Source organism: Callospermophilus lateralis, chromosome 20, assembly GCF_048772815.1.
Source record: "Callospermophilus lateralis isolate mCalLat2 chromosome 20, mCalLat2.hap1, whole genome shotgun sequence".
NCBI lineage: Eukaryota > Metazoa > Chordata > Mammalia > Rodentia > Sciuridae > Callospermophilus > Callospermophilus lateralis.
In genome coordinates, this window is record NC_135324.1 from 11,216,385 (window position 1) to 11,235,206 (window position 18,822).

General features: G+C 45.6%; 1 protein-coding gene across 17 annotated transcripts in view; it reads right to left on the minus strand.

The window, feature by feature from the left end:
- Itpr1 (inositol 1,4,5-trisphosphate receptor type 1) overlaps window positions 1–18,822 on the minus strand; it is a 307,630-nt gene that overhangs the window by 273,106 nt on the left and 15,702 nt on the right. For all 17 annotated transcript variants that reach the window (XM_076841084.1, XM_076841099.1, XM_076841098.1 and 14 more), the window contains 2 exons: window positions 9,503–9,610; window positions 5,238–5,308 (listed from right to left, as the gene is read on the minus strand). In XM_076841084.1, coding sequence (XP_076697199.1) covers window positions 5,238–5,308; window positions 9,503–9,594 — 163 coding nt within the window. In that variant the 5' untranslated portion in view covers window positions 9,595–9,610. The remainder of the gene's footprint in view (window positions 1–5,237; window positions 5,309–9,502; window positions 9,611–18,822) is intronic.

Below are 18,822 nucleotides of genomic sequence, written 5' to 3' on the forward strand. Positions count from 1 at the left end.
AGACGCCTTTTATATTTAGCATCGTGGTGGGGGTAGGGGTGGGCAGGAGTGGGAAGAAAGAAAAATAATGTAGAGAAGAGAGTTCGCTAACCACGGAGTTTCTATTCCTAATTTCAATCTGTCTGCGTTTCCTGTTCACATAAGATCATGGGCAAAGCCGATGTCATCTTCCACGACACCTTAACGAAGGAACCAAAGTAAATGAATTAGTGTACATCTCAGCTCTCATTGTCACTTGGAGGGCAATGACACTGTTCAAAATTCATTCAGATGATGAAAAAGATTTGGCTTATGTGAAAACAGATGTGCAGTCAATCTTTTCTTCCTACAAAGTTAGGGGCAGGAGATATATCCAAAGAAATCAGGAAAAAAAAAAAAGAACCAATTCATTCTGGATAGGCACTTTAAACCATGAGAGAAAAGCCAGTGTGTTCCATTTTAACCCTTCTCCATCTACTGTGAAAGACGACAGCTGCCCATCACTGAGAAATACCACGTCCCCAGGACTCTATGAGGTCTGTAATCAATATTATCTTTAATCCTTTTATCTTTGTAAGGAAGCAATTGTTTCTTCCTATTCTACAGACGGGAAAAACAAGCTCATAAAACTTACACCACATCTTAATGGTCATTCAGCTCGTATAGGGGAGCACTGGTCCTCAAATCCAGGCCCCTGGGGTCTATGTGCGCATCCTTACCCACGAACCATTTAAAGACAACAAGAATAACACCATATCATTACATCACATACGGTTCCCTTCCTTCTGCTCCCATTTATGAGTACCAGGCACTGTTGTAAGTACTGGGAATGAAAAGATAAGAAAAACTATGGCTTACTGAGTCCTTAACAAGGGCCAAGGCTTCCTCAGCACTTTTTTTTTTTTTTTTTTTACCTTTAATCATTTTTATTTTTGATCGACATAGTAATTGTACGTGATTGGGATGCAATGTGATGTTTCAGTTCATCTATACATTTGTGAATGTTCAAGTCAGAATGATTAACCTATCACCTTAAATGATACTTACCATTTCTTTTTGCTTTTTTTTTTTTTTTTTTAATTTTTCTTTTTTCGGTAGCAGGGATTATATCTGGAGTGCGTAACTACTGAGCAACATCCCAGCCCTTTTCATTTTTCTATTTTGAGGCAAGGTCTTACTAAGTTGCACAGGCTGACCTTGAACTTGCTATCCTCCTGCCTCAACCTCCCAAGTATCTGGGATAACAGGGGTGTGCCTCTGTACCTAGCTCTTCTGCTGTTTTTGTAGAGCTGGAAATCAAACCCAAGGACTCACGCATGCCAGTCAAGTGCCCTCTCACTGAGCTACATCCCCAGCACCTTATCATTTCTTCCTTGTGAGAATATTCAAAATCCTCTCTTATAGCTATTTTGAAATAGTCAATGGATTACCATTAACTAGAGTTCCCCTACTGTGCCCGAGAACCTCAGAACTTACTTCTCCTAACAGTGACACTGTACCTGTTGACCACTCTCTCTCCATCTCCCACTATTTTACTCTCAACTTCGAAGAGATCAACTTTTAGGATTCCCCACACGAGTTGAGATCATGCAGTATTTGTGTTTTTGCGTCTGGTTTGTTTCACTTAAGCTCAAGGTCCTCTGGGTTTATCCTCGTTGTCACCAACGACAGGATTTCGTCAGTTCTTACACATTTAACCTTCATAGTAAGTCTATGAGGCAGAAACAATTCTCTTCTGTTTTAGAGGAGAAAACCAAGGTGGGCAGATGCCACTAGTCCAGGGCCACATGGGTCAGCAGTAGTGGGACCTGGACTTGAACCCAGGAAGCCCAGGCCGAGGACTTGTGTTATTAACCATGGCACTGCAGACCTCAGGAGGAGCTGCCAAAGTCAGGGCCCTAGAGTGAGGCCAGGGGAGCACGTCATAAACAGGACCCCGATTCCCATCGACTTAAGAACAGGGTACACTGATTCTCCGTACAGAAAATGATTTGACAAGAAAACAGTAAAATGGGTGGGGGGGACCCCAATGATTAAAGGCAGTTCCTTCAACTGCTGACCTAAGGGCTTCATCATCCCATTGGGCTGTGGCCAGCGTCTCTCTTTTCCATGTGTTTGTTAAACTCCAGGGAGCAACGGCACTACACGGAAATGGTCTAGAAATGCCTCCAAATTGCCCAACTGCCCTCTGTGACATTTCTAAACATCAAAATGACTTCAACCTCAAAATATGCTTATATTTGAAAGGGCAGCATTCTCATCCAAAAGAGACATGGTTTTCCCTCATCTTAGGGAAAAAAAAAAAAAAAAAGTTTTAAGTCAGCCGAAGGGATACTGCGAAATCCTCAATGCTCACGTCACACCTGGAAGAGCTGATCCTCCCAGCAACCGCAGCAGCTGCAAAGGCAGGTGTGCCCGGGGCTCTCACCAAGGTTCAGGGGCCTCTGGTCTAGCACGTGGCGTCAGGACATCCTGACCCACATTCACAAAGCCCGCTGCACAGCAAGCTTGGGACCACATTTTCCCACCAGAACAAAACAGCTCACAACCTTGAAGCCTTTATTTTAATTTATGGAGAAAGGCGGTCAACAAGTCGAGCCACTGCCATGTGACCACCTGTAGAAACAGGCCAGGCCATGAAAGGAGTTTGGTTCTTCTAAATGACCTCTATCAGACTGCTGCCTTCATCTTCAGTCCCTTCAAGTCAGCCACCAGAAAAGACATCCAAGCAAGAGGACTTTTACCCCCCAGAACCAGGAAAACATCTCTCTTCTCACTTCCCCTACAATGGTCCTATTTCTTTGTTTTGGGTACCAGGGATTGAACTCATGGGCACTCAACCACTGAGCCACATCCCTAGCCATATTTTTTGTATTTTATTTAGAGACAGGTCTCACTGAGTTGCTTAGCACCTCACCAAGTTGCTGAGATTGGCTGTGAACTCACAATCCTCCTGCCTCGGCCTCCTGAGCCACTGGAATTATAGGCGTGGGCCACTGCGCCCAGCTACATGCGGAATCTTAAAAAGCGGAGCTCATAGAATCCGAGGGCAGAATGGTGGCTACCAGAGGCCATGGAAGGGCTAACGGACTGGGGAGATGTTGGTCCAAAATACAAAATCTCATTTAGAAGGATTCTATCAAGAGGTTGACTATAAGGGCTGAGGTTGTGGCTCAGTGGGAGAGTGCTTGCCCAGCACACCTGAGGCACTGGGTTCAAACCTCAGCAACGCATAAAAATGAAATAAAGATACTGTGTCCACCTACAATTAAAAAATAAATATTAAAAAAGAGGTCCACTGTATAACAGGGTGACTATAGATAATAATACAACATCTACTTGAAAAAATCTTTCATGCAAAGATTTTAAATGCTCTCACTAAAAAAAAAAAAAAAAAAGGGCATGGGAAGAAATGTGTATGTTAATTAGCTCAATTTAGCCATTTAGCCATTCCACAATATACACATATTTCAAAATATCATAATTAGATACAATTTTTATTTCTCAATTAGAAAAGAAACAGTATTCTCCACTATTTTTACAAACAGAAAACAAATAGCCACGCTGCACTGCCATCTCTCCCAGGGTCACTTCCCCACACCCAAGACCTACGTGAAAAGGGACAAGAACCCACAGTGGAGCCCGGCAACAGGCTCCTGATGCACATTGCTCCAATGAGTCCACAACGCAAAAGCTGAGCCTGGATGAGCTCTTCCCCCAAGCAATAAAGCTGGCAGCTTACAGCTCAGGCACCATTAACAGTGGTTCTTAACCTTGGCTGCACGAGAGAATCACCTAAGGAGCTTTTAAAAATCCCTAGGCCCATGGAAACAGGATCCTTGGGAGTGTAATTCACACACACTGTATTTTTGAAAAGTTCTCCTGGTGCTTTCTCTGTGCAGCCAAAGTTGAGAATCATCCATCTCCATCTACATGACCCAGACAAGGTATCTGTACCTGAGGATACCTATCCCCTCCCAGGGTGCAGGGCGGACTCCCTGGGCTAACGCAAGCAGCATCCTCAGCACTGCCATGCACTGTCAATCAATCTTGGAGCAGGGAATTAATTCTCTAAGTGGCTGCATCACGATCATGGGATCAAATCTCTCCCTTCTGCACTCAAGGTCTTGTTTTGGAAGGAGACATGGAGCAGAGATTAAGGCTGAACAGGCAGCCAAGGCAACAGCCACCTCTGGCTCCTGTTACTGAGGGCCTGCATCAACAACTCTTTTTTCAAAATTCCCTTGTCCCCCCGCCCCCTGCATCTTCAGATGAAAACATTCTCCTGACAGCCTCGTGCCAACTGGATACAGGTCAACACCAGTGGCCTCAAATGGCTTCTTTCCATCTGAATGTCTGCCTTCTTAGGCTCCTCTCTTTAGCCTTCAACCAAAAAGCCAGTTTCTAAATCACTCAGCAATAAGGACCTATAACTTAAAGGATCTAATCTGCAAATGGCAAGATTTCAGTCCTTTGAAAAGGAGGCCCCAAGTCGAATGCTTAACCCAGGGGGTCCTCAACACCATCTGCATAAAACAATCACTTAAGAAAGCCTCAAAGAACGCCAGTACCCCAGTCCCCAACCTCTGGGGATTAACTTAATTGATCTAGAGGGGGGCCCTGAGCATCTACTGAATTTGAAAGTTTCCCCAGATAATTCCAGTAGGTGGTTATAACGAACCCCACCACATCAAAAAATAAAGTGCTTATTATGGAAGATTGCAACTGTATTTTATACACCTTCTTCAATCAACTAAGCTACCTTTCAAGACACCGACACCAAGAGGCAAAAAAAAGAAAAGAAAATCCAACATTGGTGGGAAAGCTTCCTGGCTTTATCTTTTCACTTTAAAAGCAAGCGCAATAATTAAGAGTGGCTCATTCCAGGTCAGGTATCTAAAACTATCAGGGCCCCCCCAAAGGGACAATGAGATCTACTGAAATAACCCATGTTCCTGTAACTGGATCCATACATCCTATTCGGCTGGAGGAATACATGCACAAATGAAAAGCTTTAAACTGAATCAGCACCAACATTTTTTAATAGGCATGTGAAAGCCCTAGGAGAACCCATCCAAATCTTGACAATAAATTTATATATGTCTTATTCAAGAAGCTGTAATGCCTCACACTATATAGAAGAAATATGTAAGTAAATAAACCTATCATTGCTTTACCACCTTCCACCCTCCAGCCCCCACAGAGCCAATGCCCTTCAAGGAAGTCAAGGTGACCCCTCGGGAAGGCCACCACCTTACCTCTGAATTTCTTAGGTGGATTGTTAAGGTCTCCAGCTTCTGGCTGTACAACACAACGATCATCAACCAGGCTGCAAAGAAAACAGAGATGAGTGCCAGATCAAACTAAGTCTAGGAAAATAAAACTCTCAGCGCTACGCAAAAAATTAAATATCCCAGGACTTTTCCTGCACAAAATGTAGACTTCGTGTTCTTCTGCCAGGGAGCTGTTTGCAATTAAGGAAACGGAGTTCCATCTAATCCAAAAGCCCAAGGTTCTGCTTCTATGCTGGATGCATTAGGCGACTGTTCTCTGCCCTGAACCATATTCGTGATAGATGTGGGCACGATCTGCTATACTGCCAAGGTCAGAAGACATCAAAAAAAGGGCGAGTGCAATCCAATGAATGGTTAGCTGAGGTGCCAACTTTGCGCCAGGCACTGTACTAGGCCCTGAGATGTGAGGGTGAAAAAGAGCCTGGCCCCAGCCCTTAGTGAGCTTAAGGCTACTGCAGAAGCCACAAAAGCAAACTGATAAGGACAATGTAACTGAAAAGGCTGTAAGAAAAGGAAGAAAATACAGCCAGAAACCCAATGTGGCTGAGGCCACAAGAGCGGGAGGCAGAGGAAGTCACACTGGAATTAGTGGGAGAGTTGAAATAGAGGTGGGAGGACAAGGAGGGTAATGTCTCTAGGTGACAGAAGCCCTGAGAAAACCCACAGAGATCAGGAGGGAAGGATTTGGAGCTTCAAACGTGATGAGTGGACAAAGCAGGAAAATAAATCACCAATAAACAACCAACCTCCCAACCTCCCCGGCAGAAAGCAAAGATGCTCTAGGCTACAAGCTCCATGGAGGCCGTGGGAGCCTGGTGTGCAGCCCAGAAGATGCCCAAGGCTAGAAGTCAGTGTCCATTTGGTGAGTGAACCAGTGTCCAGAATAGCCACCGGCATCTGGCCTCCTCAGGCTTCAGAGCATAAGACCTCACTGTGCATCAACAGGAACGCCAACATGGTCCAGGGTCTGAGGCTTTCTGTTTCTTTTTCTATCATTTATTTTTTCATCATTTCTATTTATTTATTTATTCATTCATTTACTTATTTTTGCAAAAACTCAAAAGAGTATAAAGGGCTATAAAAACTCCACCCTGGGGTATAATCACATGAAAAGCAAATGGAGATCAGCAGAAGAGAGGAAACTAACCCGGGGGTGGAAGGAGGGGCGGGAGGGAGGGAGGAAGTGCAAGGGATGGATATTGACCAAATTATATTGTTCCATTGTGTGCATGGACTAAAATGCAACCGCAGATCCCATCATTAGGCAACAGCATAATTCACCAATAAAACAAACCCACCCTCAATCCTGTTAGGGGTAATACCACCAAAGCCAACAAAAGACTTGAAAAGGTGGGCGCAGAACCCCAGGCAGGGCTGTCATTCATCCAATTCTCAAACCAGGAGGAAGGAGGAAGACAAAAGGCCCTGTTCAGGTCTAGACTGCTGGAGGCTCTCTGCCACCTGCAGATGTGACTGTCCTTCTCACCCTTTCTGATCTCAGTCTCTTCATCTGTAAAACGGAAGAATTGGTCTCAAAGATTCTCACCTTCACTCATCAGTCTTTCTCTGTCTAAATAACACTCATCCCAGGACCCTGTCATCCCCCAGGCTTACAGAAGGGAAGGGACCCAAGAACCTTCATTTCTAACAGGATCTGGAGGTGACTCAGAAGCGCGTCACTAGTTAGCATCTGTGAACACACTGGCTCTCTCTCTTCTGAGCTGTGACTCCTTGGGCTGGGGTTCTAAAGCTCAAGGAGCAGATGAAGCCACTCGGAGGTGAGCACACCCATCTCCACCAACAGGAGGGGGCCAAGGAGCCAGATACCAAGTCCCACTGAGCCCCATGACTGGTCCTCCATAAAATAACATTAAACATATCAAAAAGGAAGAAGGTGGGCTCAAACTTAGTTTTCCAAATCAATTTTGATGCCAACTATCCTCCAATATGTGCAGATAAAAAGGTGAACACAGTATTCATCCAAAGCAAGTACCAGAGCTGGGCACACTGACACATGCTTGCAATCCCACAGACTCTGGAGGCCAAGGCAGGAGGATCACAAGCCTCAGTAACATAGTGAGACCCTGTCTCAAAATGAAAAAAATAAAAGGGTCTGGGGATGTGACTCAGTGATAAAGTGCCCCTAGGTTCAATCCCCAGGTTAAAAAAAAGAAAAAAAAAAAAGTATTAGAGATCCAAATTTTAAAGAACAGCCACCCTCTCTTGATTGCTTTTTAATTTTTTAAAACATTTTTTCAGGGTTGGGGTTGTGGCTCAGTGGTAAAGTGCTTGCCTAGCATATGTGAGGCACTGGGTTCGATTCTCAGCACCACATTAAGTAAATAAATAAATAAAATAAAGATATTGTGTCTAACTACAACTAGGAATATTTTTTAAAGACTAATTTTGCAGTGCTAGGGATCAATCCATATCTTCACTTTATGTGTGTTCAGGGGGTGAGGGGGACTCATTCATTAATTAGTTTGTAATACTTTTTAATAGGAAAACATAAAGCAAAGAGTCCAAACCTTGGAGGAGTTTTAAGAGGTAGGACCCTAAAAAGAGGTACACTCTCAGGGGCTGACTGGGACTCTGCATCTGACCCGCATGCATGTGAGCCTGGATGACTTGGTGGGACAAGGGACCCTAAGGAATGGTGAGCATACAGTGGGGCAGAAGTCTGACAGCCCTGACATCCAGACCAGAGCTGTGGGCAGACAGCGAGGAGGGGTGCTCTGGGAAGCTGGGAAGGGAAAGGCTGCCCTACAGAAGGTAACTGTCAGGACCCCTGGCCTTGGAGACAAGAGCCTTCCAAACTGTGAATCCTCAGACAAGCATCTGCATCTCTCTGAAGTGCAGAGGTGTTGCCTCCATGAACCATGGTGATACCGTGAAGAGGTGGGTGTTGAGGATTAAGAGGAGGGTGTGGGCAAGGGACCTAGTACAGCACCTGGCACACAGTGAACACCCACGGGGCTCACGCAGGGCTTACCGCTGCTGTACATTACTGTCGCCATTGCTGAAAAATAAGAGGGTGAAAAATTCAACCATGGCAAATGGAAAGGAGGAGGAGGCAGCCTAGATGAAAGAAGGGGCGGTCAGAGAGGAAGAGGAGGTCCACCAGGTAGGGACATCCAGTGTAGAAGCAGTCACTAGACTGGTGACCGGGCAAACCCAGTGACTTCTTTTTTATCAAATGACTGGAAACCAAACTTTCTGTACAGTGAGAGCCCAGGTCTAATTGAGCTGTAATTCTGTATTTGAAATACTTTCCTCCTTGAAGGTGGAGTAAGCTGAATGAGGCCTTGGGAATGCTGATGGCAGCAGCACCAGAAAACAAGCCTGATTTCCATAATAGCTATAATTAAAAGGAAGACTCTGGCTGCTGTAAAATAGAGGTTTTTGGAGATACTATGGACCTGCCTTCTCCCCATTTACTTGAGATCAGCTCTTACCAAATTCAACAAAGCCTCCCCAGGCCTAAGTACTCCTCCGCACAGAGTACACACCATTCCTGACTGTCCGGAGTTCACCATGTTGATCCTCCATTCTGCTCTTGTATGCCTTGGGGGCCACTTGGCTTCTCATTTCCTCTTTTAAACAACAGGAATAGGAGGAAAGGGGAGAAGATAATCCAACGAGGGCATAATGGCATATATTTATATCCTTAAAAGTGGAATCAAGGGCTGGGGCCATGGCTTAGAGGCAGAGCACTGGATGCATACATGAGGCAACCGGGTTCGATCCTCAGCACCACATGAAAATAAACAAAAATAAAGACATTCTGTCCATCTACAACTACAAAAAAATTTTAAAAAGAAAAAAAGTGGAATCGAGATTGAAGAAAGCACAAACAGAGAAACCCGATTGACACAACTTGGTGCCATTTGTAACTTTCAAATGCATTCGGCAATTTAGAGTAGGAAAGTTAAGGAAGGTTCTGCTTCAAAGAGACCTAAGCATCCAAGAAGTTCTGAATTCATAGAGTCTTAACTAATGAGGGGTTTGTTCTTTCAAAACAGATGGAAAACAGTATTCTTGTGTAAGAGGTTAAACTTGGCTAACTTGGGATTTGGAATCTGTGATTTCAACTGCCCTTGGAAAAGCCGAGTAAAACAGTAACATGCTTATCTTAGGGGAAAAAAAAAATCATGCTTTTTTTTTTTTTTAAGCAGATGTTATGATGTTTTAAACAAGATCCTGCCACACAAGAAACTGTGTGCTCTTACCCCAAGGTGCTGATAAATCCATTTGTCGATCCCTCGGCGTACAGAGAACAAATGTCTCCGATATGTAGGAAACTGGCCATTTTGTCAGACATGGCTTCCTTGAAAATCCTAGACAAAATAAAATATGCAACATGGTTAGAAGCCATGCCAGGTGGTGGGGGTAGTGGGGGTCACTGAGAGCTGGCTTAGTTCAATGTTCCAAAGTGCCTTACTTAAAAGCCAAATTTAAATAGGACTTTGACAGGCAGGAGATTCCATGAGCCAAGAAAGGACATAGGCACCACAGTTTTGTTCATAGATTATTTAATCTCAGGACATTCCAACCACAGTAACATTCGTCTCTAGCAAAACCAGCCTGAATCGGATTCTACAAGTTGCGGACCCTCAATAATAAACAGTGACTATAAAGACTGCGGGAACTTGGCCAAGAACTTGCAGCAATTAAGGGGCTGGAAAGTCTGACTTATGAAACATTAACATAGTCAACACGCCTCAGGGAATGTTAAGTTAGAAGGAAACACCTGGTATAAAACTTGAATCTGGCAGGGCTATTAGCCCAGGGCCAAGGTACCAAAGAACAAAATGATATTAACAAAAGGAAACCCGGTGTCATAAATACCCCCAAACCCTAGCTGCCTTATTAAAAATTCAACTGTACACCCTTCACCCAAATGTTACTTAAATGGTTTGTTGGTGGTGGTGGTGGTGGTGCATCCTTCACCAAAAATACTTCCAGAGAGAGAAAGGTCGTAGGACAGCACCTGGCTCCAAACCCTTCAGTATTCTGGTGAAAATAAGAAGGTTCCCAGGCCAGTGACAGAGCTAGTCAGAGGCAGTCTTTGAAAATACTCGTAAGTTCCACGAAACCTTTACAAAACCCAGAAACCATTAAACTCACACACACACACACACACACACACACACACACACACATATTAACAAAAACATTGAAGTGATTCATAAAAACAGCTTTTCATCAGGGCCATGAATACTGAGGAGTGGGAGCCAATTTTTAAAAGCTGAACTGACATCAACCAAACAAACTCCTTCGCGTGGGAGGAGGGCGGGCTGCTATGGACGGCAGCTCATTCCCCGTAGACACCTGGCAGGTAGATGCACAGAGAAACAGAGGGCTCCCCGAAGCCCAGACCCCTTTAAACACCTTTACCACCTGCTCCCCTCCCAGGAGTCATTTATCTGGCAAAACCCAGGGACTTGCAATGGTGTGGAAAAGTGCTCTCTCCCCTTCAACTGCTCTCTGGGTGCCAAGTTTTCTTTTAGGAAGAATCAGGCAGCAGTGATCAACATGGAACTTGGGGAAGCACTCTCCTCCCTTAGCAGGAATGCCAGCTGCTGAGAGCAAACCCTTTCAGCTCAAACCCTGTAGCTTCTCGCAAGCAGGGGAGGATTCATTTTTTCCCCCTCCACACAATGCAGACCTTGCAAGAGAGATAAAGAGCATTTCACCAGACACAAACTTATTAATAGAGAGAGAGAGAGCAACTGAGAATACAGAATAAACTCAAACCAAAGAGCCAGCATCTGTGAACCTGAAGGAAAGACACAGAGAGGGCTGGCCAAGGGCTGGCCAAGGGCTGCCCTCTAGAATCCTGTCAATCACTGGTTGTTTCCTCTTAACTAGATACTACACCGAAGGGCAAGGCAACTTTTAAGAATTTTTAATTAATTAATTTATTTATTTTTACAGTACTGGAAATTGAACCAGGGGTGCTCTATCTCTGAGCTACGTGCTCAGCCCTTTTTGAACTTTATTTTGAGACAGGATCTTACTAAGTTGCCCAGACTGGCCTCTAATTTGCAATCCTCCTGCCTCAGCCTCCCCAGTAGCTGTAGTAATAACCTCCCCAGGAAGGTTTTAAACAATATCCCTGCTGGTGGCACTAGTGACAAACACCAACGGACATTAATATTTGCCCCGTGAGTTTATATTTAAAAGTTTTATCTTTAAAGGACCAGAAAGTCAGCCTATTTCTGGGACCAATTTTCCCCCCTGCTATGGTACTAGGGATCAAACCCAGAGCCCTGCACATGATAGGCAAGACTTTACCAGTGGGGGACACCGCTAGTCAATTCTGATATATTTTAAGGAAAACAAAAACAGGGTATCATGTATCATGAAGGCACAAAATGATTTTTCTTTCCAGCGCTGAGGAATGAACTCAGGACTGCACATGCTAGGCAAGTGCTCTGTCCCTAAGTTACATTCCCAGCCCTGGAAAACGATTGCTTGAATTTTGAGTCAGACCAAATCTGTGTCTACACACACCAGTCTCCCAGAAGGACAAGGGGGAACTGCCAGATGCAAAAGAGCAGGTATGTGCTTGGGCAAGACGACCAGGGCTCTTCCTTGTCCAGGGTGACTAACACTCTCCTCTGGGCCTGCCTTTCAAATGGGCATTGGGTCCCAGTGAGGACCAGGTCAGGAAAGAGCAGTGAGACTGCTGGGTTAGGAACTTTCATCACCATCTGGGTACCCTACTGAAAGGTTCCAGGCCCGTAATGCGAAGCAGCAGACACAATCCAGGATTCTGGAATGACAAAGTGTGACGTCACCAATGTCGCCTGCAGCTGATAATGGCAACAGATGCTTAGATACTGAATTTCGACAACAAGATTCTGCCTGACTTGCATTCCTGATCGCAAGAGCTAACCATAGCCAACCAAGCACTCTCATGCCCACAAATGTTCTCTCACTAAATCTTCACCACCATAGCCCGGGACAGGCACTGCCATTATTCTCATCTTTTGCTGGGCAAATGACCTCCAAAGTGGTTAAGATGCCCAAAGCATATAAAATTAGCGAGCAGGTGGACCAGGGTTTTTAACCCGAGTCTGACTCTTAAATGAAGTCTTCATCAACAATCCCTAGAACACAGGCCAAACTGTTCACTATTTTTCTTCCCTGGATGGTGAGATTATGGGGGACCAATTTTCTTCTTTATGCACAATTCGGTTTCCTGATTTTTCTACTGTGACATTTCCTAACTTTTCAATGTAACATTTCCATAGGTCAAAGGGAAAAAATTAAGCAGATTCTCGCTCACCAATATGCTCATTAAGTTGACAAGATAATTGAACAAGTAACCTTTAGCCACATTTTACATTTCCCCTGAAAACACAGGCCCCTGCCTGCCCCACAGTCCTCAACCGGGCAAGCAGCCAGTAGGAGACAGATTCTTCCCCAAGGGAATCGGCAACAATCCCCCTTGCTGAGGACCAGAAAGAAGGATCCGGTCTCTCTGGAAACCTCTGGAGGTCTCCCCTGGCCTACCTTTAATGAAGGGCACAGGAGGGAGGGGGCTGGTGCAATTATCAGTGAAGTCCGGGAAGGAAAAACAAAGGCCGGGGAAAGTCAAGAGAACAGGCCGCTGGGGTTGAGGGGAAGAGGTGGGAAGCAGGGCCCTGAGAGCAATCTTTAGGAAGACTTCCTGTTGTTGGGAAGCTGGGTGGGCGAGCCTGACTCTTTATCAGATTCTGGACCATTTGTGTCTGCAAGCCTGGAGCAGCTGCATTCAGGGCTGGGTGTCACTCACACAATGGCTGGGGACCACACGGGAGAAAAACAGAGCCAGCCTGCCATGGAGCTGCATTATTATGGTGCCTCCAACTCTGGGGACACACCCGGGGCTCTTGGCTAACAAGCTCTGACACACACACAAGAGGGCCAGCCTGGTGCTCTATAGGTAAGCTGTTGCAATTAGCTCTCCTCTGCCTTGGGGATAATGCTAACTTCAAGGGGGTGTCTCAGCAAAAGAGGAGAGCATGCTTGCAAAGGGCCCGGGACAATGGCCCTTTGCACTGCTCAACACTACTTATTTTCTTTCTCTTCAGTGAGGAAAAAAAAAAAGTGAAATTGTGGAAGACTCCAGGGTTTCAAATATTCTTCATAAAGGTGAGGATCTGCTGTATATAGAGTCAGCTGGGTATTTTAACAAATCGTCTCCTGTCTGACCCATGACATGTATTTTACTCCAGGGAAGATAATCATCCTCCTTAATTTCCCTGTAGGGAAAAAGCTGAACAACACAGAATTATACGCAGCTCCCTACCAAAGGATTCTGGCCTTGCAAAATACACAGACTTGCAGAACAAATGCTGGTATAAAGCATGCAGTGACATCTCTCGTCCAGCAGGGCAATCCCCCCACAGCGTCCCTTCTGGTTGGACTCAAGTTCTGGCTCAGCATCTGACCTTGATAGGAATACCTCTACTGTCCCCCCGCCACACACACACCGACAAGGAAGGCGTCTCCTGGAACTCTGGCTACTCATCTATCCTTTGACACACCCCTTGCCCCAAGGAGCCGATGGTACGGCTTCAAAGTGACTGCATCCAACCCAACTCTGCCACTTACCCACCATCACATTCACCAAGCACTCGGCAAAGGACCCTGCATGCAGTGGACATGCTATCTACAAAAGCTTCGACTCTGAGACCACAGCTGCCACCAGCCACTACCACTGGGAAGGCTGAAGCCCCTGGTAAAATAGGTTGATTCCCAAGGGGCATGGCCAGAGCAGTGGAAGATGGAGTGCTGCCCCTGGGAGGGGATCCCACAGATGTAGCCCCAGCAGCCATCCTGCCCACTGGCTGAGCTCCCCTTTGCCCTGGGAGAAATGTCTCCCTGGGCGATGTTTGAGGAAAAGGGAAATGGGAGTCCATTCCTAAGCAGGGAGCAAGAACAACACAGTCGCAGATCTCCTGGGCAAACAGAAGCCGGGGGGGGGGGGGGGGGGGGGGGGGGGCTTCCCCTCTGGGTCGCTCTCTGCCCTCTCTGTATCTTCCCTGCATCTCCTGGTTCACTCTGCCGGCCCCAGCCACCTTCGCGTGTCCAGGGTTCCCAGGTCTACATCTCACAGCTTGTAGATACCAGGGTTCTGCTACTGGATGCCCACAGCATCTCAACTGCAAAAAAGCACCCACCTGCCTGCCCAGCTGCTCCTCTTCCTCCGCCTGTGCACTGTCTCAGCTGCCAACACCAAGGCCAAGTGACACCTCCAGTCTTCCTTCTCTCCTTATGGCTACTGCAAGGCCTTTGCCCATGTTTTCAGCCCAGAGCATTCTCAACTCTGCCCCTACCCTTAGCTCTAGTGAAGGCTGAGTCTTCTTCAGATCTCCATCAATTGCCATTTCCACCAGAAACACTCCCCCAGCCCACCCCCCCACACCACCCCCGTTAAGACAAACCCCACTCTTACACTCTCTCTGCCCTGGGAATCACTCCAGCCCAGCTTCAGTTCCAGGTTCATATTTGTGATACTTTGGCCTGACACCCTCAATGCCCACGTCTCATTTTCGAGATTCACTGTAGGATCTGTTTTGTACAAAAATCACATCCCCAACACCAATTCCTAGCACGCAGTAGGTGCTCAGTCAATATCTGTCCAATGGGGGAAAAAAAATGAAGAAGCTGAACTGACCATCAGATCTCACCGATTTTAATCTTTCAAATATTGCTGAACCTTCCAATTCTTTGTAACCCCTTCTCACCTCCCCCTGAGTCTACCATTTCTTAACTGGACACTCACTATACAGCCTTCCTATTCATCTCTTTGAAGCTATCAAAATCTATTCTGCATATAAGAGCCAGAATGATTTTTTAGAAACATGAATCAAACCACATCACTCCCCAGCCCAATCTCTGGGCTTTGCAGGATCCGGCTCTGCCCACCTCTGGCTCCTCATCTCTCTACTTCCCTTCCACCCTCTATACTCCAAGGCCCCCCCAACATGCTGGATGCTTCTCTGTTCCCTGGGCTTTGCACACGCTATCCCCAAGGCATTAGAGCTTTCTCTCCCTCCTATGCCAACACGACTTGTCCCTAACTCCCGCTCATCTTTACAGCCCCAGTTTGATGTCACCACCTCTAGGAAGCCCACTCTGTCTCCCTACCTGAGCTCACTACCACTGTCCCAGCATGGCTTATTCACTTCTTTGCTGACCTACTTCTCTTCTCCACTGAATACAAACCCACGAGGGCAGGAACTGGCGTAATCTTCCTAGCGCCTGCGCCAAGCCAGCCCCCAAGCCTGGTTTCAATGGAACAGTAGTACCAGCCTATCTACCACCTAAGTGAGTTGAGACTTTTTTTTAGGAGTCTGTTTTCTAAAGCAAATTAAAAGCCAAGTTGTACGTCACTGAATTGAGGACAGAGAACGGAAGCCTACAGGTCTTTTTTTAGCAAATTTCTGAGAAATACGGGAGCAAGAAACAAAAATTCTTAAATTTCACCCCTGGAAATCTACTCCAACTTTCGTCCTTGTTATGATTCAGATCTGGGCTGTGCTCGAAAGGCTCCTGTTGATACAGGAATAGTCACCGGAGAAGTGACGGGACTGGGAGAGCTGTGACCTCAGCAGTCCATCCAAGTCTGAATACATGGACTGGTGGGGATGGTAGACCGGCAGGGCGGGGTGGGAGGTGGGTCACTGGGGGCCGAGCCCTGGAAGGGTGCATCTTCCCTGTGGCCCTGTCCCTTCTTCTCTCCTTCCTCTCCACTTCCAGCTGCCATGAGCAGAGCTTCACTTCTGTACCACAACCTTCTGCCATTTTGCTCTGTTCCACCTTGGCCCAGAACAATGGAGTTGGCCTACCACGTATTAAACTTCTGAAACTCATGATCCAAAGGAAAACTTTCCTTCCTTTAAGTTGTTCTCATAGGGTATTTTAGTCACAGCAAGGGAAAGCTGACTAACACCGTCCCCATCAGTGGAGAAGAGAAGCTGACTAACACACTAACACCATTGGCCATCCCCTCCATCCTTCTAAAACGGCTTATGAATGCTGACAAGTGTGCATACACAGAGACACAGACTCAGAACCCTGAGTGCGACTGTCAGCTTCATCATCTACCAGCTGTGTGTCCTTAAACAACTTCGAGAGCCTCTCTGAACCTTACCTCCCTTATATGTAGGGTGGAGGGGGGCGATCCTTCACCTCTCCTGGGTTTATTATGAGGTATCAACCACCACCATCATGTGCTCAATGCCATGCTTGAACCTTACTAAGAGCTCATTTTTGTACTCTCAAATGAGACTGAAATGAAAACATTTACTCTGTTGCTTCAAAGTTTTCACCCACCTCTGCCTTTACCTTGTGATTCCTATGCTTGATCTACATTTCTTACTTGCTAGAAATTGACCCTAAGACAACATGGACCCCAGAAGCCTCTAGATCTTCTGGACGCCTATGGGGTAGCTAGTCTTGGGACAGCATGGCCCAAGTCCTGTAGTTTTCTGATACCCGAATTCACAACCCAACTCCCTCTTTTAACATCAAACTGGGTCCCCTGCAGGGGGTGGGGAGGGTGGGAACATCTTCAAAGGGATGATAATTCAATTATTTAGACTCTTTCCCATTGTGGTGTTATAAATGGGCAGAAGCATAGCTTTGCTGAAAAAGAAATGCTTCATTTAATTTTTAAACAGCTCAAGATAAGTTTTGGAAATTTTTTTTCCCCTAAAAGCTTTGACTGTGGCAGAAAAATCACTTATTGTACTTTTTCTCATCTTTTATTTCTCCTGCACACACTTTAATTACATTATATTCATTTTCCTGAGGAAAAAAAAAAAAAAAACTTTTTAACTTTCGCCTACACAATGCAGCATTTAAGAGTTTAGGAACTCCTGAAACTGAGACTAAATTAGAACACTTTCATTAACTAAGACATTACCTAAGGTATCACGTGTCACTTCATCTTTAAAGGTGGACAGATGAGGGAGAAATGGTAAGATGTCTTAGAGCCAGCTCCAGGACCTCAAAGCCTGAGACCTGCAGAAACCCACCAAGAGGCAAGCTTCCTTCCTTCAATTCAGATGAAGGCACCTAGCCATTGCGGATCAGCAGTCTGGCTTTCAGACATGGGGCAGGCCTGGGAGTCAAGTACTGAGGACTCTCTGACCACATCTGCACCCTTTCCTGACTACCAAGCTTTTCATGGGTGCTTTAGGGCCCAATGACCAGAGAAAGTCGTATCTCAGCCAAGACATAGTCTCCAGAGGCCCGAATGGGAATCATTGACCCCTCTTAAACAGTCAAGCTGGCTCATTTGGCTATGTCCTCTGTTATAGAGTTTCCACCTGGATTCCTACCACACCGGTTGTAACAGACACCCAAGTGCAAAGCAGCTGTGAGATGACCTCATTTCAGAAGAAGGACCCACCTCACCTGAGACCAAAAGCTCTAAGAAGAACTTTGGAGGGACAGCAGAGTAACAGCCGTCAAGGAATTTACACTTGAAGCTGCTATTCTCACAGCGAGGAACCCATGCTCCATCATTTTCTCATGTCCCCTCCCAGGCTGCTTGATATGAACACGAGACCAGTATCATCGGCATTCAAGTTCTCTGTGTTCCTTTATATTTTAGGGGAGATTTAGCTGGGAAGTTTTGTTTTTTTTTTTAATTTTGCAAAAAATAGCTAAAAAGCATTGCTTGTACATTTATTCCTGAACAGAAAGATCTGATACAATATCCAGACACAGGGACGTTCAGCTGCATCCTGCCACTAAAGCCTTCAGCTTCTCCCTCTCACCCGTTCCATGCCGTCATCCAGCCTTCTAATGACTCATGGATCCCAAGAGCCAGTGGCTCTCCATAAGCTTCCTGGGACTCCTTCAGGGGAATTTCAAGGTCAAAACTCTTTTCCTAAAAACACCGAGACGGTATCTGTCTTTTTGTTCAGTGTCTTACACACATACAGTGAAGTTTTTTCCAGGGGTTGCAAGACTATGTCATGACACACGGCAAGTAGTTCAGATATGCACTGGGTGAATCCTTGATTAAGCCAGACCTTACGACTATTTGCAAAAATGTAAAACGATGTCATTCATCTCAAAACTTTCTTTAAATATTATTTTTCATGAGAAATGTTACTAAGTTAACCAGTCAGGGGTTTTCTCAGTTACAGTGTTGTTAATTTCTAATGTAAAAATTAACATTTTTTTGAGGTTCCTCAATAATTTTTAATTATGTGAAGAGATCCTGAGATCCAAACGTTTGAAAAACACTGCTATGAACTTTCCTTTGGGATTTGCTCTAGCAATGGCCGAGTGCTTAGGACTCATACCGTTCAAATAGGAAAAATTAGCTATAGGAAAATACAAAACATAAAACTAAACAGCCAGGGGTTTAGAGAGTGGGACCCTCAATATGAAACTTACATCTTCTGTTTTACCCAACACACGTACTGATCATGCCAAGTGCTGTCACTGTTGTAGTACCTGGGGATACAGGACAAAACCAGAAAAGGTCCCTGCCCTCCTGATACTATGGAAGGCAGACAGACAGCAAATAGACCAG